We start from the raw sequence: 24,777 nt of genomic DNA, 5'->3' as shown, positions 1-24,777 counted from the left end.
TGCATAAATAACGGTTGCGTCACAATTTAGATGCAAAAGAGACATCTGGCGCCACGTGGAGGTCCGTTAGTGGTGCCTTAGAAGTAAATGGCGCCCAGAGACTACGAGAGAGGAGAATGCGGAAAGAAAGAAAGGGGAAGAGAGCCCTGTCATATAGAAGTATCTATTGGACAGACCGTTTTCCCACTCGCCACTTCGCTGGCTTGACAATGTCTAGTGTAACAGTTGGTACGGCAACTGCGACGAGAGCGATCCGGGCGAGCAGCGTGGCACAATGGGATTTCCGGTCTTTATTTATGGCATATAATGGCACCTCATTAATTTACTGGTTATTCATCTGTTGCCACTTCCTGTGGATGCTTTCTTAGAACACCATTCGTGAGCTACGTGAGGCTTTTTCCTTCAATAAAAGACACCCGCAAGGAGAAACTGAGCATCAGATGTGTATACATTTCCTGCCCAGAAAGCTATTCCAACGCGAGAGCAGCCTCATGTTGTCATTATCATCATCGTTGAGTATGCACAACTAGTAGCAGTATTCGGGAGCTTGTACAAACACAAATTCACGAGTAGAAGGGCTGTCGGGATGTTTTTCTTAGCCGCACAAACGTATGGCTAAAAAAAAAAATCTCCTCAGTCCCTTCTACTAGTGAATTTGTATAAGACCAATGTCCCGAGAAGTTGAGCTTCGTCACCGCCGCCGCAATGTACTCTGGAAGTTGCGGTACTCAATTCGGCGGCAGCGCCGGTGCGTCGCGTTGTGTACACGACAAGCAGCGCTGTTTCATGCAGCTTAAGCGTGTTTAGCTTCTTGTCCCTGTATAACAGCGTAAGTTGCTAGAGCGTATATTTTTCACATTTTAAGAGCAATACTAGATGCAGGAATGTCTGCCTAACGGTAGAAGCCGCCTGTCCATATACCGAATATATACACCTCTTCAAGGGGGCAAGGAATAGGCCGAAACACCTCCACTCTATACTCGTGCAGACCACTTCCGCTGCCACTTCCCCTGAAGAAGCAGCAATTGCCCTAGCAATCACACACTCCTCTACTGAGTATATCTTCTCAGACTCCAAAACAGCAATTAGTAATTATGCCCATCGCAAAATCCACTCCCCGGCCGCAAACATTCTAGCATCATCCCCTCCACCGAATCACCTCATCGCCCTCCTCTGGGTCCCTGCGCACAGCGAACACCCAGGCAACACGGCCGCTCACTCCCAAGCCCGAACACTCGTCAACCGGGCTGAGAGCGACCTGGTGCCTTCGTCTCGCAGTGCCAGAGATCGGCTTCTTAACTACCACGACCTCACCGTATTTTATAGAAATTCCCGCCTGCTGTACCCTCCTCCGCATAAATATCTTCCCAAAAGCGACCAGGCTTTCTGGCGCAGACTTCAGACGGCCACAGTCATGACCCCTTTCCTTCTCTCTATTATAAACCGTGGCGAAACCTCTCCTCACTGCCACTTGTGTCCTAGCACCAGAGCCGACTTTACTCACGTCTTCCTGAACTGCCCGAACAAACCCAAGCCCCCATGGCAAGGGCCAAGACATCAGGAGCGATGGGAGGCTGCTCTGCGCAGCTCGCTGCCGGAGGTACAGCTTCTGACAGTGAACTGAGCCCGAGGGGTTGCCGAAGCTCAAAAGTGCCCGGCCATCTAGAGCGGCCTGAGGGCCCATCGTCGTCCTGCTCCCTCACTTCCCTTTACCCCCCCTCGCTTGGTTCTTTTTTAAATCATTAAAGTTGCTACCTACCTACCTACCCCCGTGTTTGCGTCAGGGAGCCCACAACACTTGAGCGAACATGGCGGCCCCCAAGAAGCCAGCGTGCGCAGATAGCTGACGTGCTACTATATTGCTCTTTTTAATTTTACGACCCTTCACTCGCGGCTGCTCCTTCTGTTTTTTTTTTTTTTTTTTTTTTATTTTTCTCTCAAGTCTTAATTTAATCTGCCGATATGCTGCATGCCATTTCTTCCCTCCAGAAATTTCTTCCTCTGCTTTATATTCTTTTAGAGTGTTAGTCCTACTTCGTTCATTTCAAGTCACACGTTATTACTGCAAAACATTCCAGTACACTGTAACCGGACCTAGCACCTCATGCGTTCCACAGATGACGCCACGTACTCGTGCGCCGAATGTTGTTTGATCCTGCGCTGCGCAGCAAACATTGTCGTCTTCATCGTTGTGACCAGGCACAAAAGTACTATGCTGTAGACGCAGCCAATCCAGCCTCGTGTAAAACTGCAACGCACCCTCGCACTGTGCAATGAACATTGTCTTTTTCGTGAACTTCCTTCTGCGCCACTCTTTCATTTACACTAGAGGTAAATACGTCGTACACATACGCCACCTCGGTAATGACAGAGAACCGCAGCCATGCCATACAGGCTGCCTAGGCCAACGAACAACAAGAAGTCAGACTAACCCATTGCCGAGGAGCTTACCAAGCGCGAAAGCGAGGTAAAGTCGAAGCGGCAGCACCAACTCTGGCTGAGGCCGATGGCTAACGCTCATGAAATTTCGTTCAAGCTTAGTCGAACCTCTACAATTCTTTTTTTTTTTTTTTTCATTTCCCCTTCAGCCTGCACCAGCCCAAGCCGTTACTAATATGTCTATGTTGCTTTCACCCTCACTGAGCAAGGCAATTAGAGCGTCATTCCTCACGACCGCATCAGCAATCATTCTCTCCTGTTCGCCCCGCCGCGGTCGCGTAGTGGTTAAGGTGCCCGACTATTGTGATGGAGTACCAGGGTTCGAACCCCACCGCCAGTGGCAGCGTTTTGATGGAGCCGAAACGGAGAGGAGCCCGTGTGCTGTACGATGTCAGTGCACGTTAGAGATCCCCAGGTGGTCGAAATTACGCCGTAGCCCTCCACTACGGCTTCTCCTAATAATAATAATAATAATAATAATAATAATAATAATAATAATAATAATAATAATAATAATAATAATAATAATAATAATAATAATAATAATAATAATAATAATAATAATAATAATAACAATAATAATAATAATAATAATAATAATAATAATAATAATAATAATTGGTTCACAGGAAGGGAAAGGCGCAGTATCTGTCACACTTGCTCTGTCGACACCTGAACCGGGCCGTAAGGAAAGGCAGGAAGGCGGCAGTGAAAGTGGAAAGAGAGAAAAGGGAGCCGTAGTGGGTGGCTGCGGAGTAATTTCGACCACCTGGGGATCTTTAACGTGCGCTGACATCGCACAGCACACGGACACCACTTCATTTCGCCTCCATCGAAACGCAGCCGCCGAGGTCGGGTTCGAAGCCGGGCACTCCGGCACAGTAGTCGGGCGTCTTACCACTCACCATCCCGGCGGGGCCTACGGCTTCTCCTATTTTTCCAATTTCGCTATCAGCTTCCTTGACTTACGGCGCATGTCAAGTGTCCACAGAAAAACTGGTGACAGATGCTGCGCCTTCCCTTTCCTGTAAACCAATCTCTCCTGTTCACACTGCACGGTTTCATTCTTCAGTATGGCTCGCGTAGTGGCCTGGTTAGAGCAATATGATTTGAGTGACGACCTAAACAATGAAGATTCTGTCTACTCCGCTTTACCCCCATCCATGGCCATGAGCCTTCCCATTCAATAAAGGACATTCGATCAATCAATCTGGCATATAAGCGCACTGTGGCGTTTTCCTTCCGTTACACCTGTAGCCGGATGAAATTTAGCCGGACCCTTCTTCGGCTATACTCACCACGAGCTCGGCGAACTTGGCGTTGAGTTCGGCCTCGTCCGGCATCGGGTGGGTGGGCGTGAGCAACGAGGGTGGTGGCATGGTGACCACGCCGTTCTCGACCACGTGGTACGTGATCTCCGGCGGCTCGTCGGGACCCGAGGAGAAGCAAGAGCACAGGCCACCGCCGCCGCCGCCAGTGCCAGCCTTAACGCCTCCCCCTCCTCCGCCGCCGCTCGCCCGATTGCCGGCAACGCCACGGCGCCTTCGCGCGGGCATGGCCGGCAGTCCTCCGGGAAGCGAGAGCACTAGTTGCTGCAATTGGGACAGAGAAAGAGAGGCAAACAGATGAGTGTCTGAGAATATGTCTGTGGCTTAACTGACGCGTGCACGAAACCGCCAAAATAATCGACGAGCTCAAGCACTGCAGGATTGCCGGACGACAACCCGTTGCTGATCTAGGTCCCTGAAAAACCAGGACTGGGCACTCACCATCCTTTGCGCATGCGTTGTAAACAACCGCCTTGCATGGTATACAGCCACGGTACAATATATTTGCCGTGAAAATCATCTCTACCAACTTATTGTTAGCTGGATGTTTTTTTTTTTGTTTTTTTTTTTTTACACTGAAAACATCCCTCTAAAGGCGTTGCAACTTGAAAAGTTATATCAGTTGCTTTGTTTTGTGCGAAGAAACCAATAACAGCGAGTAGACTCAGGCCGACGTAATAATCGGTAGTTTGTAGAATCTAAAGTCACATTGTTGGACAGAGTATAAGCAGAGTCCTTTCCAAATACAGACGTGGAGCATTTTAAAACGCTTCACTGACAACACGTTATAAGCAGTATGTGATCACGCATGTCTTTTTTTTTTTTTTTTTGACATGGGGGTTACATTTAGAACGTTAATTTTGAAGAAAAAAAAAACGCGTCGTCAATACTTTGTAGTGCTACACTCTCTATCATGGGTTGGAAGGATAGGGATCTTCTGTGTAGGCTTTTAAAACTATATATTCTTTCTTCAAAACTTTCTCAACATTAATTTATAGCAAGGACATTTCCAGGCTCGTTCAGGTGACCGTATCTCATAAAATTCTCATAAATGCAGGCGCATACGCATCGAAAGTTGCGTCATACGTGTGCAACATACTAAGAATTAATTGCGTGCCGAAGAACCTGCGCAGTGAAAGTTGGTAAAAATACGTCATTACCTAGCGGGGACACTGACTCTCAGACAAACGTGAAGATAAATGCAGAGCTGACCGTCATTTCTCTTTCTTTTTTTTTTATTTGCTCTGCTCTGAAGTTACCTGATTAAACAAATGCACATCTTCCTGGGTAATTCATTAAAAGCAATTGCTGATGTAATAGCAAACAATATATCTGTTCCTGTCACCTTTATCGAAAATAGGCATTATCTAAAGGTACGCAAATTCACTGCACACCTCATCAGCATTTCATCAAAGCTGATGAGTCGGTGAGTCTTTGAGCACAACAGTCAACAACTTGAAAGTTTCTCGAATAATTAACTGCTGAACAAATAAAGGTGCAAAAGAAACAGGCAAATTTGCCACGCAGACAGCTTTCCTGACTGTACGTTATGTAACGGCCTGTAATAACACGTAGCTAACATCCGTTTTCGCCAAAAACCAGGAAACGACAGGTGGCCTCGCGATAACAGGCTCTCCTTGTTCTTTCTATATAGCCCTAGGCAACGTACACCTCATCAGCATTTCATCAAAGCTGATGAGTCAGTGAGTCTTTAAACACAACAGTCAACAACTTAAAAGTTTCTCGAATGATTAACTGGTGAACAACTAAAGGTGAAAGAGAAACAGGCAAATTTGCCACGCAGACAGCTTTCCATACTGTACGTTAAGTTCAGTTCAGTTCAGGCGTTCAGTCGTGTCCGACTCTTCGTGACCCTATGGACCATGTCACGCCACGCTTTCCGGTCTCTCACTATCTTCTTAACATCACACAGCTTCATCTGCAATGCCTCGAGAATGCCATCTAACCATCGCGTACGCTGCCTACCCCTAAGGCAGCGTACAGGCCTAAGTAATGGCCTGTAAAAACACGTAGCTAACATCCGTCCTCGCCAAAACCCAGGAAACGACAGATGGCCTCGCGATAACAGGCTCTCCTTGTTCTTTCTATATAGCCCCAGGCAACGTAGCTCTTCGCTTTGAGATTTGTGGCTCTGAGGTCTTGCACACATCTCCATGAGCGCACTTGCGCCCGCGAACGCATAGAGACGTACAGTACGTACGTACTCGAGCCCCCCTGCGTTGAGCGCTTAGCGGTGATCGCGAAACGAAGTGGCCCGGATGAGTAACGAGACGGACGTAAGCCCGAACTCAAACCAAACGTAATCTTCCATGCGTTTACGCGGCCCTATGATTCTGCAAGAAAGGCTGAGCCTCGTGTTTCGAATGCGATATAAAATGTTGGCCTCGTTGCAGGCAAGATTGTGTGTCGAAAGGAAAAGGGTAACACACACCGGCGGTTTTCAGCTAAGGGCTGGAAAACCAGGTGAAGCGTTATAATCCTTTAGTACCTGTTTTCCACAGGCGCATTCGGAACAAAAACAAAAGGACACTAAAACAACCAGGCATCATTTTTCTCCCCGTTGCATTGATATCACCGCCACAAGTGGCGGATGAGTATGTTAGCTTTCAAAAAGCCGTTGTCTCTCACTGATCTTCTCTAATCGTCTCTAATCTTCAATTTTGGGTTTCGTGTCCCTTGGTGTATCTTCTACGGATGTCATGTGTCAGCCTTTGTGTCACAATTGATTCAGTATGGGGTAACGTCTTGAAGAAACCTGGGTGTTTCTTCTAAGCACTCTAAGCACTCCCTCACATCAAAAAAGGAAAATAAAGAACGGAGCTTCAGATATAAAAATCTGTAGCCCATCTTTTCCTTGATTACGCATCCGAAGTCTACCCGCACTTGTTGGGAACCGGAAAAAGGAAGCTTAAGACTGCGCTGAAACTGTGCGGAGGCAAGCTTTTGTTGCATTAATTTTTGCTGTTATGACGGCTACTTTTCACCCTCGCACATCGTCCGTCAATTCGACGCCTCTTGCAGAATGGCGCTGCATTGGATCTCTGAAGTTTACATACCGCAGTACAAATAGCATAACCCCCCCCCCCCCCCCCCCTTCTGTCACTGCCTCCAACAAAACAGCTGTTTAACATTCACTAAACAAACCTATACGAGAAGTTAGGTTTGAACCCACTTCCTGCTGAGAACAATGCACTTCCATTGAACTAGTTCGTGCACAGTATTGAAACTAGTTAGGTATCGTGATGTGATTGTGTGTGCGTGTGTGGTTGCTTGTCTTGTTTGCTCCCCTGGCGAAGCCTCGTTGGGAACCGGGTCATGATTACGTGACGTCCACTCCTGCCGCAGCCGTCAAAGGGCTACAGCATATATAAACGAATAAAGTAAATAAAAATCTGCAGCGCCGACACGCTCGCATACTGTTCGCAAACAATCCGCATGTCACTGCCTAACTTGCAGCGTTTTTCGAGAATGACTAGGTAGTTCGGTAGGAATGCGAGCTCTAAAGGAGACTTCGCCTGCGTCGCTCATGGGTGAGAATAGAGGTAATACTGCTGTTCTAAACGGGCGTAGGTTATTTTCACTTAAAACCGCAGAACAAGCTTTGCTTTGACGCTAGTCCCGGGTCTACCCAGGCGGAATTAAATGCAAACGGCTTCATGCGGAACCTATAGCGTCGAGAAGGCGGAACACAGTGGCGAGTCGACTCTAATAAAGAATTCGCCTCACGTGTATTCCGAGGGCGATCCATCTTGAGAAAGCTAGTTAGAAAACGCACGGCTGCGCTTGATACCGGGCCGTTTGAGCAATCAACCGTACATATGAGCACGCTTTCGGAATTTCGCTTCTAGAAGCGTCGTTAACGATTCCGCAGACAGACAAGTTATCAGCATCGACCAGCTGGCTGGCCTTGACGCTAATCTAAAATCGCATCAAAGCAGCGTTAGTGCTCTAATCATTCTGATGAAGTTTAAAAAGTGAGAAATTATTTCGTTGACTTCGAAATCAACGAAAAGTGATCATGAAAAATCGTCCTAAGCCTACTTGCAAAAACGATGTTCTTAGGGCGACAACTTGCTATGAGTTTGCTCCCTGTCCCTGTACTCAGAAGCCCACAATCATTTACCAGCCTTCTGATTATCTGACAGATGACACCGATTGCAAAACAAAAGTCTGTTCTACTGATCGTCAGTTAGCCCTGCCCTGTGGTCCCACCACGGCCACTCCTAGCCAGAAAATACCGCAAAGCCTTAAAAGCGAAGGCGAAATTATGCTTTCCTCTTATCACCAAAATTATCGCGATTCGATAATTTACCTCTCGCGTCGAGCCGTCGTAGTCCGTCCAGGTAAGGGTAGTGGACACGACGTCGGACCGCCGTGCCATAACCGCGTCGTCTCGCCGTAGTCACATTTAAACACACGACACATCAACCCAGGTATAGCGGTCTCCTCTTATTGACTGCACTAGCGATAGGCACACAGCGCAATGTTCTCGGACACAAGCACGAACAAGCTGTTTAAAATGGGGAGCACTTTCAAGAAAAAAGAAAAGAAAACACGACAGGACACGGCCCCGTCTTGACAACCCATACAGAGATCTTGCGAATTCTTTATTTTCACGTGACCAACGTAAAACAGAAGAAAAGGAAGCGAGCATGGCAAGCGACGGAAGTGCATTCGATGTTCAGCAGTCGCCTCGGGTTGTTCGACAAAAGCGTCACAGAAAGGCGCGTAACACTATTCATGAACTTCGTCCCAAGACCATTTGCTTCCAAAGCTGGCCGCAAAGACTAACCGTTGATCGTTTGCGAGATAACTGCGCGGCGTATCGCGATTGTGAAATAAGTTGTCGCACGATAAAATGCGCGGGTGTCTTGTCACTCCCAACGTCCGACTGCGCTCATTCAGTCTCGTTTATATGGAAAAATTAACGCCGACCGAACGTTGACATGTTAATGAGAATATATGCGAATACTGACCGATGTCGTTTTATGCAGTCATTTTACGGGCGGCACAAAAGATTACTACAGGTACACAAGCCAAGTCGAATGGGGACAAGTACAAAAACGTTGAGTCCATAGCGTAACCTAACAATTTCTCAGAGCTATCGTTGACCTCATAATGTTCCGTGATTCCTTACGTAATATAGCTTCTCGCATTTACTGTATTACTCAGAGAGTACAGCGTAAAACGTATTACGTTATCTACTACATAATAGAGACTTTTAGTTTAGCGCTACAGCTCACCGCTACTGCCTACCGCTATCGCGCAAGCGTCAGTACGCATGCGCAGATCACCTCGATGGCGACAGATGGCGCCACGGTCCTGTCGAATTTCGTTGGGAGCCGCACGCGGGGACCAATCAGCGCGTGCTGTGCTGACGGGGCGCGGTAGCGGTAGACGGCCGCGGTAAGCGGTTGCGCTAAACTAAAAGTCTCTAATGACCGCTGGATTTCTCTTGCTATATCAGATAGCTCACTGTTGCCATTTTCCTGCAAATAAAATTTCTTCACTACTAACTGAACAATTACATAGCTTAATTCATTCAGAGTTCAGCGCAAGCAAGGAGTCTCTTATGTCTGTTCATTCATTCATTCATTCATTCATTCATTCATTCATTCATTCATTCATTCATTCTGTCTATTCGCGACGCTTTAAACGCGATTAAAACAAACATTGCAGCGGTTGCATTTGCGAAAAGCAATATCTGTGAGCCGCATGCATCCATTACAACGGTCAGACTAATTGAATCCATAATAACGTGCAGTTCCCGCTTAATTCAAGATCGTTATCGACCCACGCTCTCTATCTCTCTCTTTAGGCCACCGTAAATCATTTACGTCTCGACCCAGAGAAGCCGTCGCACGTACACGGCCATCCCTCACCCCTTGCGGTGCGAGCCATATTACAATGTACCAACCTGACCATTGACCGGACCACGGAGCTACGCAACGCGGCGTGACCACTACATTGAAAGATGATCAGCAGTGCGCAGTTATACGGCCGGTGGGTCATCGGATCGAGAGTGATATCTCTGAGTGCCGCGGAGCTTCCTTCATCTTACCCTCCATTCTTTTTCAATCACTTCCGCAAGCCGAACGCCCGTCTAGAGAGGAAGTGGTTTCTCTTCTGGTCTAAGCGCTCGTAACCCGCTTTGACTTCAGTCACAGCCGGTTTAGACACGTAGACTGAGGCCTGGAACTGAACCGTGGAGAGTTATAGTTTAACGCATGAACGTGCCATGGTTGTCGCGTACGTTACCCCCATGCCAAGGTGCATCATGGATTTCCAGTGTCCGTCGTGGCGACTTAAATGACCATGGGATCTACTTTTCGCGAGAAATTTGCAGGATTCAATCCAGCCCCGAAAGATCGCATTTCGATGCAGGCGAAATGCAGAAGTTTGCACGGTGAGGTTCCCCATGCCCGTATAAAGACCTCAAAATGCTGGAATTTTCCCCCTGCCCTTTTCCGCGCTCTGTAACATGATCCTCAATGTTCATGAAGCGTGCATAAATGTACCGGTTAAATTATTGATCTGGTATCAGCGTAGCATCCGGAGTAGCTTTAAAGGTATTGCAGGTAATCTTCATAATTCAAACGCTCTAGCACGCGCTTGCGGTCTAGTAATTATACCGAAGCGCCGAAACAGAGACTACATTTTTTTTTTATACGTTGCAGTTACAAAAGCACCTGTCGTCATTAAGAGAGGCTAATTTTTGTTGTTGTTTTTTTGCGTAAACATGTGGAAGCCTGCAAGTATTCTTTTTTTAATATCCACGAGCAGCGAAAAGGACTGCCGCAAGTGACGAATAGTCGTAGTAGTAGTATTGGGCCAATGAGAGCTCCGCATTCTTGTACATTGGCTCACTGGGAACTTTGGGACTCGTACAGTGAAAAAACCTAAGCAACAAAGTATCCGCTACGACGTCAGAACAGCTGTATGAGCCCCCCCCCCCCCCCCCTTCCCCCCCTCTATTTTTTTTTTTTTTTTTCTCTCTGCTATGCGAATGCTAAGATGTGTGCTGGCCACTTTATTTCGCCGCTGTAGCTGAAGGGGATCTCCCCTGACCCCGCAGCTTTGTTGAGACTGTGACACACCAGTATTATGGAAATAAATGATTCGCAATTCGTATACAGTTAAAAAGTTTTGGCTTTTTTTTTTTTTATGCTTGCGGTGGCGTGGAAAAATATATATACATATATACTCTGCACTCTGCAGTGCACAAAGAACGATTCGCTGCAAGAAGACCTTTCGGCAAAGTGGCCCCTGTCGAACCGATGCGCCAGCTAGTGGAGCGCTTACAAGAGAGTCACCCTCTCCCTTCCTGCCGCGGTCCGTCCGTCCAAAGAGGTCAACGGCCATCGGCATTTCTCCGCGTAGCCGATCACGCATAAAAGGCTGCCCCATTGTCTGTACGCCGACGCCGCTTTGCCAACGCCGGAACCGGGCAACGACGCGAAACAACTTGGAGCAAAACAGTAACAATGAATTCTGAGAAAAAGAAGAAAAAAAAAAGGAAGTGGAAGCCGCAACGAAGGCGTCGCTGCGGGGAAAGTGAAAAGCTCCTAGTAGCTGGGGCGCACAGGGCATCACCGCGCTGAAAGCCACGGTCTACGCGGCCTGGGGTCGTGCGGGCGCCCCTATAGCTGCAACGAGCGATGCAAGGTGGCGTAATACTCGCTGCCGTCGGTTGACCGGGCAACTCGAAAGCCGGTGCGTGCGGTATCTACAAGACCGGCGGTTGCGTACGCCCGCACCGCACTTCAGTCAGTTGTCCGTCGCCTTACTGTTCTTACAAATGCTTCGCTCGGGTCAGTCGCGCAAGCCACCCGTTTGCAACCGGTATTTCGCGAAGCATTTCGGTCCGATGGGCTTACATCGGATGATGATGGACTCACTGTTTCACATCTCTGCCATTCCTCGCAGCGTACGCAAGAACGCGACCGCTTATGCCTGTCTGCGAGTGGTTTTGATCAATGGCCCGCAGCTAGTTGTCTGTAATGGGAGTCCGTGTGGGCCTGTGTTCCAGGAACGCTTCAAGAGAAAGATTTCGTGACTTCGTGACGTGTGATAATGGACCTCCATCTTACGGTTAGTGCGCGCGGCCGGACTGAGAAGTGCACCGTATTGCGCTAATAGGAAAGTAGTTGGTCACGCATCCAATTTGTCGGGATTGAAAAGCTCAGTGATGGGCGCGCAATGCAGCATTCGTTTAGATCTTCCGAAAGTGCGATTGCAATTTTCGCGGATGCTTGAATTATTCTTCCAGCTGCCAAGCAAGAAATTGAAAAGGCATTGCAATTTATAGAGTGAGTGAGTGTGATATTTGAAACCTCTAATGACACCTGTTACTAGTGCATAGGACCCTCTGTTATCTATGCGGTAATGCGACGTGGAACCTCGTGAATCTTGCATCTTGATCGAAACCAATCTCTGACGTCACACCGCCGTTGAGCGGTTGAAACCGAAGCTGAGATTGCACGAAAAGATTTTTCAATTAAATGTTCTTTATTTCATGTAAGAGAATTTCTTGTCGTAGCATATGTACGCTATTGTCTTGCGTGCTAATAGCAAAACGAATAACATGCATCTAAATGTTGGTCTCCCTACTCCAACAATCCCCGGTCTTATTTCCCAACAAACCAGTTGTGAGAACGGCACTTGTCCCGTCTCTTCTTTCTCGGTCTTCGTAAAGCTTGCGCCCACTAACCGATTGAATAAGGATACACAGTAGTAAAGAACACCGAACTAATTTAGACTATGTAGGGGACATGCTCGTTGTTGTATTCTGCTTCTATCTCGAAGCGGCCAGAGTGGCCAGGATTCACTGGATTCACTGGCCAGGATTCACCCCCCCCCCCCCCCTCCTGAACTCGGGGTCAGCAGCCAACTGCTACGAGCATTTCGGCTAAGAAATACACAGCGCAGTGTATTAAGACTCCTACCGGAGCTTTGCTCCGAATCTGTACAGCATAAAATGAGCGTAACAGCGCAAGTATATCAGCTCACTTTCTCTAAAGCTCTTTATTCAGTTTACGGCAGAAAAACGGAACGAATAGGCGTTTCGAAAGAAAGCACAGTCAAGTGAGATTTGCTTCTCAGTGGGAGTGCACGTCATTATTACGCAACTGGCAATCTTGATGGCAGCCGTCGGAGCTTTGCAGGAACCAACTCATCACAAAACTTGCGGAAGGCGTTCAATGTAGCTCATGTGTCATTTTTCAGGATCTCGTGATAATTAAAGACGAGAGCTCGAAAACGATTTCGTAGTGGCTCAGTGCATGGTTTGGTCTCTCGAATGCTGACCCGGGGGAGAGTGCTTCGGTGCCAGGTGCAGTGACCACGTTTCGATGGAGGCGGAATGCAGGACGTTCGTGTACTGTGCGACTTCAGTGCACGTTAAAGGACCACGGTGGTCTAAATTCATTTGGAACAGTCCACTGCGGCATCCCTTATAGCCTGAGTCACTTTGAAATGTCAAACCTCATAAATTAAACTAAGCAAAACTTGCTTCCTCTCATCATCTCCGTTTCATTGGTTGGTTGCTGACCCGTAGTGAATCTTTTTGCATTTCTATTTATTTTCTTTGGTTGATTTGGTTTGTGGGGTTTAACGTCCCAAAGCAACTCAGGCTATGAGAGACGCCGTAGTGGAGTACTCCGGAAATTTCGACCACCTGGGGTTCTTTACCGTGCGCGCTGACATCGCACAGCACACGGGCGCCTTGCTTTTCGCCTCCATCGAAAAGCTGCCGCCGAAGCCGGGATTCGATCCCGCGTCCTTGGGAACAGTAGTCGAGCGCCGTAACCACTTCGCCACCTCGGCGGGGATTTCTTTTCTTTGGCCGCTACCCAGTTGCCTTGAGGACCAATTGCCCAGCGCAATTTTTACAAGCAGGCACGCTTGCTAACTTTTCAGGCAAATTAAATTGGGTGCTCATTCGTCTCTCCTTATTATCTTCTTTAATTTTTTCTTCCGCTGCCTTTGGGTGAGTGTCAGCTTCTTTATTTTGCCTCTTCTGACCACCGGTCTTCCGATGCTGAGCTGGCCACGCTCCAATGGCCAGCACTTGGGCGCGATAGGAAGGCCACAGATTGTCTGACCCGTAACGAAGTGTGCGCACAAAAATAAGCTCGCAGAGGAGAAACAAAAAAAAAAAAGTTCATTCCTTTTCTGTGTGCAGCACTTGTTTGTATTATTGATGCCGTTATTTACATTTGTGTTTCATCGTTTTTGTTTACGTCGCCACATAATGACCCGGTTCGCGAGAAAAACCAGCCCGTATGCATCGTTGCCCCGGGTCATCGCCACGACACGTGCCGAGGCTGATGGTCAGAGACGTGTGCTTCCAAGAACCGAGCAGTCTCGAGTAAATCGCAGTTGCCACCATCATTGGGGACGCTCGGACGAACACTTTACGGAGGGGTTATGCACGAGTGCATCTCCAACATCGGACAGGCGCCCGGTAACATGACGCGGAAGTGACGCGTGTCCTCCTGGTGGGTGCTGCGCTCACTTGTGTCTTGGCTTGCTGTCTCAACGTCACTGCGGAGACTTATAGTGCCTTCGCAAAGGTTAATTACCTGTTCCTGACGAAAATACCGCCGACATACAGATGCAGAGAAAAGGAGAAGCGTGGACAAGCCGCTGCTCTTCTAAGCATTTAACTGCAAAAAAAGAAAAAAAAAGAAAACGAACCAAGAACACAGGCATCTATGCAAAACGGTCGGTGACCGGTCTCTCTGTTTCCGTTTCCCTTCATTCCCTTTTCCTGCCTGACCCAATGGGCCTACAATAACTTCCTCCTAAGTCTCTGTCCGTATAGAGCTCCCGGTCTAAGTCTGCTGCTGTCCCAAAGACGCAAACTGGCTCCGCGCTCTTTACATTGCTCATCCAGTTTGGAGAATAAAGAAGCTTCCATACCATTTAGTGCAGGAGAACTACAACTAGCATCCTCGTAACAAGGGCATACACGAAGCTCCGAAGCCGATTTTAGGTTTTACCCCTGCGAACACCGAAGGAATGAAAAAAAAAAAAGTACCCTCCCTCCGCCAAAGGGTTTCGAATGCAGGGTTAATCAAATAGATAAGCTTATAATATATCTGGATAGCTGGTCAGTGCGTTAGACCACGGCACCATCTCATGCTCGGCTGCTAGTCTTCCACAATGAGCTTCGGATGTCCTCGTCTTCATTGTCTTTGTCTCCACAGAAGTTATGAATGAGTGGTTGAATTTTGACAGGTTACTTTCAGGGGGTGCATGAACAGGATGACGGTGATGGCTTCCGCACAATTTTGGTCTACGAGAGCCCGTTTTTCGCGCCCTAATAGACACAAATGCGCCGTACCGCAGCCTACACATGTCTGAAGAAATCGTGCCTGCTTTATCGGGTTAGCGAGGATGCAGATCAGGGCTCATTCCCAGGCAGAGTATCGCCGCTCTCGACGACGACGGCAATGGAACTGCAGAGGCTACCGCAAAAAACAGGCCCTACTAAAACAATACATAAACACACAGCTCACACCCCCCGATGTGATTGCGCTCCAAGAGACTGGAACCAGGCCCTCTCTACAGGGGTACGATGTTTACGAGAGCCAAAACGGAGGTAAAGCAGCCGTTCTAGTCATCAAAAACGAGAGACTCGACCGCCCAATAACTGTGGAAGAAGTTTATGCGGCCATAAGGAATACGACCAGAAACACGGCAGCAGGAGCCGACAGAATCGACAATGCCCTGATCCGAAACCTGAGTGACGACCTCATACAAGAGCTCGTAAGTTTTCTAAACAAACACTGGGAGGCGGAGACGGTTCCCGAAGAGTGGAAACACGCCGAAGTAATTATGATACCTAAACCTGGCAAACAGCTCCAAATTGAAAATCTCAGGCCCATATCGCTCACGTCGTGCCTCGGCAAGCTTTACGAGCGGGTGGTGCTGCAAAGACTGCAAAATTTCATGGAAGATAATGAACATGTACCCCATACCATGTTCGGCTTCAGAGCAAAACTCTCGACGCAGGACGTGCTGCTTCAAATACAAGAAGATGTGCTCGGCAACGTACCCCGAACAGGTGAAAATGTCATAATGGCTCTTGACATCAAGGGAGCATTTGATAACGTCAGTCACGAAGCGATCCTTAGAGGTCTAGACCTGAACTGCGGACGCAGAATCCACGGGTACGTCAAAGCCTTCCTGTCAGATAGAACTGCCACCATCGGCATGGGAGACCTTCGATCGAACAAAATTCACGCGCCAAACAAAGGAACACCACAAGGATCAGTCATCTCACCTATCCTCTTCAATATAGCTATGATAGGTCTAGCACGAAAACTAGAGAAGATCGAAGGCATCAGGCACGCCATGTATGCAGACGACATAACAGTCTGGACGAACACCGGTTCCCTCGGGGAGAAGGAAGGAAAACTACAGGAAGCGGCCTCCTGTGTACAGAAATATCTCGGAGAAAGAGGACTCGCATGCTCGACCGAGAAATCGGAACTGCTTCGAGTGTGGAGAGGCAAACAAAACCGGACCGTCCCAACCAGTGAGAGCCTGAAACTCAACATCTACCTGGAAGGAATGCCCATCCCTGAAAAGACAAAAATAAGAATATTAGGTATGTGGGTTCAATCGAACCAACGCAGTAGTCACACTTTTACCATGCTCAAAACTACAACGCTACAAGTGACACGCATGATCACCCGCATCACCAACAGGCGGCATGGCATGCGCGAAGAGGACACACTAAAACTAGTTAGAAACCTGGTAGTGAGCCGAATTATGTACAGCCTGCCCTACCAGTGCCTCAACAAGAGTGAAATACAACAAGCTGATGCCCTGCTACGCAAAGCGTATAAGACGGCGCTCCGATTACCGCGCAACACGTCTACAGAAAAGCTCATGGCGCTTGGATTGCAAAACACATTCGAAGAACTACGCGAGGCGCAGCTTGAGTCGCAAAAACTCAGGCTGCTGCAGACAACGACTGGAAGAGCGCTTTTACAGAGACTCGGATACTGTGAGCAGATGCGAGAAATAGCGAGGACGGTAACGATCCCCGACGAACTTCGCAAGTCCCTCAAGGTAGCTCCAATCCCGAGAAACATGGACCCTAACCTCCACCAAGGTAGAAGAGAAGCAAGGGCCAATTTTATTCAAAAAACATACGCTCCTGAAGACACGACTGTGTATGCAGACGCGTCCTCGAGAGGAGGACAGAACAAAATTGCAGTGGCCACGGTGGTCAATTCGTCTCTACGCGAAGTGACCAGCGCCTCTATCCGACACTGCACAGCAGCAGAGGCCGAGGAAGTAGCCATTTCTCTAGCGGTGGCGGAGGGCTATAGAGCTGGGCGGTCGCTAACGATACTCACGGACTCTCAAACAGCCTGTCGAAATTTCATGAATGGTAGGATTGGTCGTCACGCGCTTCGTATACTCCTCGAAGCGAGCGACAGATTTAAAAACCACGAAGAAAACAAGACCAGACACAAAATTATATGGGTACCGGGGCACATGGGGGTGGCAGGGAACCAAGAGGCTGACAGGATAGCTCGAGCATACACTACTTTCCGAGCATCCGACGGGTCCGCGGAACTTTTGCCAGCACCCAAGGCATACTCGGCCATACTAGAAAACTATAGAGGAAGAAGAATGCGATATCCCCCACCGCACAGTTCTCTCACCAGAGAGGAAACTGTCATATGGAGACAATTACAGACGGGTTCATACCGAAACCTACACATACTAAACAAAATGCACCCTACCTTATACGCTGACAGATGTCCGTGGTGCTATGAAAAACCAACACTGTATCACATCACATGGGCATGTCAAAACATAGATGTGGTCCCCAAAATTCGAAACCCGAGTGCGGAGCAATGGGAGACTCTGCTGTCCAGCGACCGCTGCGAAGACCAGAAAGGTCTGGTACAGCGAGCCCAACGGGCGGCAGCAGCCAGCGGAGCCCTGGACTGAGGGCAACCGACCATTGTAAAAAGTGGACGAAGGCGACGGAGAAGACTCTTGTGGATACAACAAGCAGACATCTCTGAAGACGTCCAAAAACCGCCAAATAATATAGGACTAAATAAAGTTTTTCCTCCTCCTCCTCCTCCTCGACACAAAGAGTGCACAAGCACGTGCGTGAAGCGTTCCAGTGAGACCGACGAAGAACGCTAGCGACAAATTGACGCAAGAAATGTCCGAGGTAATTCGAAGTATTCTATATAGCGCGCTACTGCACGATGTTGCGCGCCTAGATAGGCTAATCCATTCATTAGTTTTAAGGCGAAAGCCTTATAGGATCATGGTGAGTCGACAGAAAGTCACCGCCGGACGCGTCATAAGGAAATGTCCTCTGTATGAAGACAGATTAAAGAAGAAAAAATGACTGATAGTGAGAGTTAGCGATTAATAGAGATTATAATAGAGATTTCCTAGAGGTTATAACGACTAACAATGATTAATATGACTACTAATGACTTGTAATTGTCCATATGTGTAACGATGATTTGTAACGACACAACTGATTACAAATGACTAAAGATGCTTAGTCATTAGTCATTAGTAAATATGCTGGACATGGGCAGGACATGTAGCGCGAAGAGAGGATAACCGATGGTCGCTTAGGGTAACAAACTGGATTCCAAGGGAAGGAAAGCGTAGCAGGGGGCGGCAGAAAGTTAGGTAGGCGGATGAGGTTAAGAAGTTCGCAGGGGTCAAGTGGATGCAGCTAGCACAGAACCGGGTTAAGTGGAGAAATATGGGAGAGGCCTTCGCCCTGCAGTGGGTATAGTCAGGCTGCTGATGATGATGATGAAAGATGCTTAGTAATGAGTCATAACGACTAAAATGACCTACTAATGACTTACAATGAGCACTAATAAGCTCTAATTGTCACTATACCTAAGGAAGACTTGTACCGACTACAATTGATTACAAAAGACTAAAAATGCTTAGTAATGACTAGAAATGACTATGACTACTAGTACTAGGCTTTCGCCGTTCACCTCTGAAGCGGTATCTTAAGAGACACTGTATTCTTTTTTTTTTTTTTTTTTACTTTTTCGGCGCAATGTGGCAGATGTAAATTCTTTATCTCTTTCACATCCCTTTGTCCCAGTAGAAGAGTAGACGTGAGTTTCATCGCCCAAGTAAGAGTATTGGTGGTATCTTGCTATCACATTAAGAGCGGAGCTCTGAGGCTTAACTGCACTGCATAACATTCACCTTTATATGTCCCCTTAGTTTAACGCGTTAACGTTCAAGACACCGGTTCTGTAGAAAATTCGCCAATGTGAGAGAAAAATCAGGTGCATGGACCCGAAAGGGGGCAGTTGACAAGACCGAGGACCGATTCGTCGATGGGTTATGTGACGTCAAAACACCACGTGATATGAAAAAAAAAACTCGGGTTGCCCATTCCAGGTGGGACGTTGCGGTAGGAATCAACCTTCCGTTCGTCTTGGATGCCGGATCAGTGAATAAAGTTTTTCATTCATTCATTCATTCATTCATTCATTCGTTCATTCAGACACGGTACAACTTACGCCTACGCAGGGATGTTCGTACGGCTTCGCTAAAGCGAAGCTCTATATTTATTCAGGGTGATTCCTTACGACCGCTAATAGCTAGATAGCGTGGCAGCTTAGGACAGAATTCTGATAAAGAGATTAAGGGACTTGTAATTACGCCAGCAGAAACTGCATGCACGCAAATGAGGAAGCACGAGGGGTGCCGCGGAAGGGGTCATTAAAGTTTTCGTATCATAACCTTAGAGGCGGAGATTAAGTGTCCCCCATAATTTTTTTATGAATCTAAAGGCTCTCTCTGATGGCCTCACATACTGCTATCCACTGTTTACCTCATTACCCTATAGCTTCCACACTCGATTCGGCCAAAATACAGAATCAAAATTAGAGGGTTAAAAGGGTGTTAGTCTTTTTGCGCTCCTTGGCTGAGCTCATTAAAGGCATCTATTTCTAATGACCTGCACTTAAAGAAGGGAAGCGAAGCCCGAGACAACTGAAAAATCAAGCAGGAGTTGTGGTTATAGAATTTGCCGACATGTAGCGGCCGAAGCAGTGTCTAGAGAAGGCTCGGGCAGGGCAGCAAGAAGATCTGTCTTGTAGAGGGCGTAATATATATGACTATAGTGAGGACGATAATATTATGACAACAGAGATAGTGGAGATGATGACAAGGCCGCAAGTTTGGCGCTTTCCCTTCGGGTGCCGAGGCTGCCTAGAGGTCACTGACATTGGTACGCTGCGACCAAGAATGGAAAGAAAAGCTAATGAGCCCGGTTCCTCATATTCGTTTTCTCGTCCTTGCCGCCAGCGTCCAGCGCAGTCGTAAAGTCATCGCCGCATTGCGCAAATGCTAGCGGCTAGTGCACCGCCCAGGCAGTGTGAGTGTGTGTGTGTGTTTGTTGGGGGGGGGGGGGGGGGGGGGGGGGGGGGTCGTGTGCCTCCAAGTGAAAGTGCGCCCCCGCTAATGGCGGCCGGTCATCCGTGACCAGACGCTCCAGGAACGCGGCGGCGATCCGCATGGCCGACAGACGACCACCGCCGCTTGTTGCGACCCCGCTCGTGGTGAGCGCCTGTGCGTGCTGGTCGTAGCTATGACGTCAATGTCCGCCGACGTGGCTTTGGAGGCAGCGGATCGCGTCACTGCCCTGCGTCCCTGGCCTTGCGTGTCGCCACCAATGAGCCATCCACAACGAAGTCTTCTGTAAAGCGATTTCCCTCGCTTCCTTGCCTGTTACGCTGAGCAGAGGCGATAGTATTGCAGAATAGCGGTTGGTCTAGCTGGTCAGTGAGTGAACACGGAAGCCAGCAATGAACACAAGGGGGCGGGCGCGAAACATATGGACTGAACGAAACCTGTCGTCTCTTTCGCCTAATAATACATCGGCTCGTTTGGAACATGATAGTGATTTGTATGTATAGTTTTCATAGCGGTGATAATTTATTAGCATTTTCGTATATTTGTATTTTTTTCTGATCTCAACCATCCCACCCTCCTTCTCAGTATCGTCCTGGGCTGTTTTAAGAAGTGAAAGCCTTAACGTGCTGACATGACTGATGTGAAGTTTATTTCTCTAAGCTTGTTTATGTATCACTTGACTAGCTCTCAAGTACTCCCCCCCCCCCCCCCCCCCCCGCCTTTTTTTTGTGTTTTGTTTTCGTCGGCTCTGTTGGAGAATTCTACCCTTCTCATAGGCCACTCGAAATACCGCACTACGCGTAATGAAACTGTATACCGACTCCTTACAGCAGCGTCTAGTTCGCCCATCGTTCCCCGTGTTGCTCACTCCCAATCCACAGAGAGACAGCCGACATATTGAAAGGCACATGGATTTGGTATAGAGGTGATTAACAAGTCTGTTGTTCAGCGCACAAAAGAATGATTCTGTAGCAGAAATTCTACACTCGAACACGGTAGCACTCGGGAGTGCTCGCAGTGACGTCACCGGGCAACCGGTCATCGTTATCGCCAGCCGGGGAAAACACGGATCGATATACGAGTCCGCCTTGCACCAGGTCTCCTCGAGCGCCAAGGCAACGACGACCGCGAGTGAGGCCAAGTAAAGAAGAGGAAATGGCGGCGGGGGATTCCGTGTGTTCGTTTCCGGCGCAGAGTTCGACGCCAGTGGCTGTAGTATTAGCAGCGGTGCTAGCTAGCTGACCTCTTTCGAGTGTGCAAGCAGCAGACTCCGGGGATTTTCTCCACTTGTGTTGGTCGCCACGGGGCCAGGATAATCCCCACACGACTGCGCCCTGCAAACGCTTTGTGAGCTTGACATTATCCCCAAGGAAAAGCGGTGTGATTGTCTGCGGCGTTCGTAACGTTTACCGCGAAGAAATAAGTAAAGACGCAGTCAGGAAAAAGCTCCTTCTAAACCTTCCAGGAAATCGAGATTTTGTTTTTTTTGTTTCTTTCTACGAAACTATTCCGAGTAGAAAAGCACCTTTGTCCTCTCTCTGTTTGCGCCTGAGATCTGGAGGAAGATTGTTCGTTGCTGCAGGTGTAGTGGTCCGTATTCCGACCAGAATTACACGGTTCGACCTCGTGGTCTACGAATCCCCAGTAAGTGACGTGGAGGCAGCTTCAATCGTATACCTTCCCTAACCATTTTAAACTATCCCTGGTTAACCCAAGGCTGTGCACCTCCGATTTCACGCTTTGCGAAGCCAAAAAGGCGGACTTAGCGCATATCCTACACAGGTGTCCTGAGCTCCAACCCAAAGCCGAATGGCTGTTATCTAACTCACTACAAAGGGAGGCTGCGGTGACCAGCTCCTAACCTGTGATACAACTGCGGGCGGCGAGCTGGGCTTTGGACTTCGCCGAAAGACACGGTCTGACGGCCACATCACGAAGCCGACGAAAAGAAGCCCATTGATCGTCTGACAAATATGTTTTTCTTTTTTTTTTTTCTTTTACGGAAATGAAGTTTTAACCACCATCACCACTCATTCACCAACAGTCCCTTCAACGATTATGCTTGAAAGTCAGACTTTACCACACATAGTAATGAGGCCCCGGTGCATTCCAACAGCACAACATTAGGGGTTATTTGCCAAGAAATTGTGATGCTCTGTGCAGTAGTCATAAAACTCCTTTTTAATGCAACTGACGGTGCTTGTTATAATTACATACTAAACGCACTAAAATTCAGTGCGCTATTTCATTATATTTCTCAATCACTGCAAAGAATCCCAGTGATTCATTTTCCTGAGCTGCCGCAATAAATTTCAACATATTAAGCTCAGTATATCCAGCCTATATTACATATCAAGCTCATTGTATACATTGCAGGTCGCTAACTCACATTGAGGTATTTCCATATAGTTGAACCTTTAAGCTATTGCACCGGTTTCGAGACTGTGTCCAGGCTTGTTTGCGGTCAGGGGATTTTGTTCTTTATTATGCAATTCTTGGAGAGTAGGAACAATTCAAGTGCGCCGTGAAGCGCGGCCAGCATCCAAGCGGCCTCTCGTATCTCTCCGCGATGCACGAACAGTTCGTTAATTGTTAACGCTATTTTACATAAACAGAAATTTTGTCCCAGCATGTAATTATAAACGCCGCAATTTTGATGCCTATAAACTATTTCATAAAATGAAAGTAATGCTAAGTTAATATATTTTACTGGTGCGATTGGTTAACGGAGTAGTTGGTTAGCAAAGAAGCCCGCTGTGGTCCGTAGGTTGTTGTGGTCAACTTCTATCAGTACCTATAACACATTGCATACGAGACCAGACGACGCCTCACATTTTACCTAAGCAGACCTAACAAAACAGGGGCGGATATTAACCGCATGGCTTCGTACACGTTGTCATTGGCACTCGCCCTTGTGCAGCACGCTAGGAAGTAATTGACTGTCTGAGGACATCCCATCTCATCTCGCGCACTACTCGAATGGACGAAGAGCGTCATAGGGAAAAGACGTAGTCGACGCAACCTGTTTTCCTGGACGCACGGCGTACGCGAAGCCGGAAATTAGCAGCGCCGGAGATGTCCGACCCGTCTGAACGCCGGAAACGTTTTGTCCCTGGCGTGTGTCTTCCTCCACGCGTCTTATTTCCGGTCTGGGACGCTCAGTGTGTGACCGACGCATGGGTGTTGAGGCGATTCGCCTTGCCTAGACTTCCTCTCCTGCCTGTCTCGTTGGCTTGGGTGCGGAAGTGGTGTCAGGCTGTCCTCTACGCGAGGTCCTGGGACAACCAGAAAGTTCCGGTTGGCTCCAGGGTGTTTTTGACTAACAAGCCACAGAGCCAAGGTCAAAGGTTGCTGCGTCAAGCATGAAGCTGAGGAAATGCTGAGTAACTGAGTGAATCAGTTAAGCTAGGTGAGGTCGAGTTTTGGTTAGTGGTTTGAAGGTATACTACAGCTCTGTGGTACCGATTCGTAGACATCAATTTAGGGTGATAAACTTTGCTCCTGTAAAGCTGTTTCACATCTATAAATGTGCCACTGTGTAGTACGTGTGTTTGCGTCGTTGTATAGTGATTCAGTGCGCATAGAGGATATACTATATTTCAAAATAATAGTAAACTATTTTATTTCATAACACACACAAAGTGCTACATTAGTGAAGAATATGACGAGAACAAAATTATGTCAACTTAATCAGCCTTATGGGCCCCTGCTCGATATCACGACGTCTCCTCGCGAGTATTTGGAGTTGAGGAAGGCGGCCAACTATTGCAGTTGCCGACCCAGCCGAAAATAAGATGAAGGAAAAAGTGCCTTTGAATTCCGTACAAATTTATTACATCCCTTATTTAACTTCTTTTTTTTTTTTTTCTAATCATAAGAGTCCATCCTAGGTGGCAAAGAAATGGCCTGCATCATCATAAGGATGGAAACAGCTGGGAGAATCGCAACTCATTCTGAAATTGCAGGTATGTCTGTTTTGGGACTGAAGAGTCCCTTTGTGGGCTAGGAAAACCCGACCATACGAAAGCATGTCACGAATGGCTCCGCTGCACAAAGCCTTGCTGCATATACGGCCACTGTTATCTGAGTGTTCGTGCTCGCCATGGTCACAGCCTCAGACTATAATTGGGCGTAGGTCGTTGTTACCCCAAGAACTGTACGCGAGCTTTACACGGTTATCCTTTGGAAACAAAAACCCAGCCGGGCTTCCGAGTAGTTGCAACTCGGCGGTTGTATTTGCTCACAAACCTTCGCACGCACTCCAGGCGATAAGTCGAGGTAAGAACCGCGATGAGGTCACGCAACACGAGTTCAGTTCATTAGAGTCTGTTACAACATCGCGGCCACAACTGCAATTACGGGCGGGGGGTTGGAACGGGGGAGTGGTAGTTGGTGCGAGTCACGGTCTTTTAAGCCTTTGTGGCTTCCGGTATTATTTTGTTTTCTCTTTCCATCTACGCGATAGCATTGCCAGCGCCGTATGGCTCCGTGCTCTGTTAAGCAGGAAGACTCCGTCGCGTGGTGGCGGTCGTTCGCGAAG

The 24,777-nt window shown here is 48.0% G+C and overlaps 1 protein-coding gene across 2 annotated transcripts in view; it reads right to left on the bottom strand.

The window, feature by feature from the left end:
• The window catches only part of DAAM (disheveled-associated activator of morphogenesis-like protein), a 129,992-nt gene that overhangs the window by 39,545 nt on the left and 65,670 nt on the right, over window positions 1–24,777 (bottom strand). The window contains exons 1-2 of one of the 2 annotated variants that reach the window (XM_084583930.1): window positions 8,101–8,398; window positions 3,738–4,031 (exon numbers count right to left, since the gene is read on the bottom strand). In XM_084583930.1, coding sequence (XP_084440056.1) covers window positions 3,738–4,031; window positions 8,101–8,169 — 363 coding nt within the window. In that variant the 5' untranslated portion in view covers window positions 8,170–8,398. Of the gene's footprint in view, window positions 1–3,737; window positions 4,032–8,100; window positions 8,399–24,777 lie in introns of those variants that run through there. The other variant, XM_084583932.1, reaches the window with a different exon arrangement.

The sequence above is a fragment of the Amblyomma maculatum genome, chromosome 11 (genome assembly GCF_055883805.1).
Source record: "Amblyomma maculatum isolate TAMU_Amacu chromosome 11, ASM5588380v1, whole genome shotgun sequence".
Lineage (NCBI taxonomy): Eukaryota > Metazoa > Arthropoda > Arachnida > Ixodida > Ixodidae > Amblyomma > Amblyomma maculatum.
Note: the sequence above shows the minus strand (reverse complement) of the source record. Positions and strands in the feature narration are given on the sequence as shown.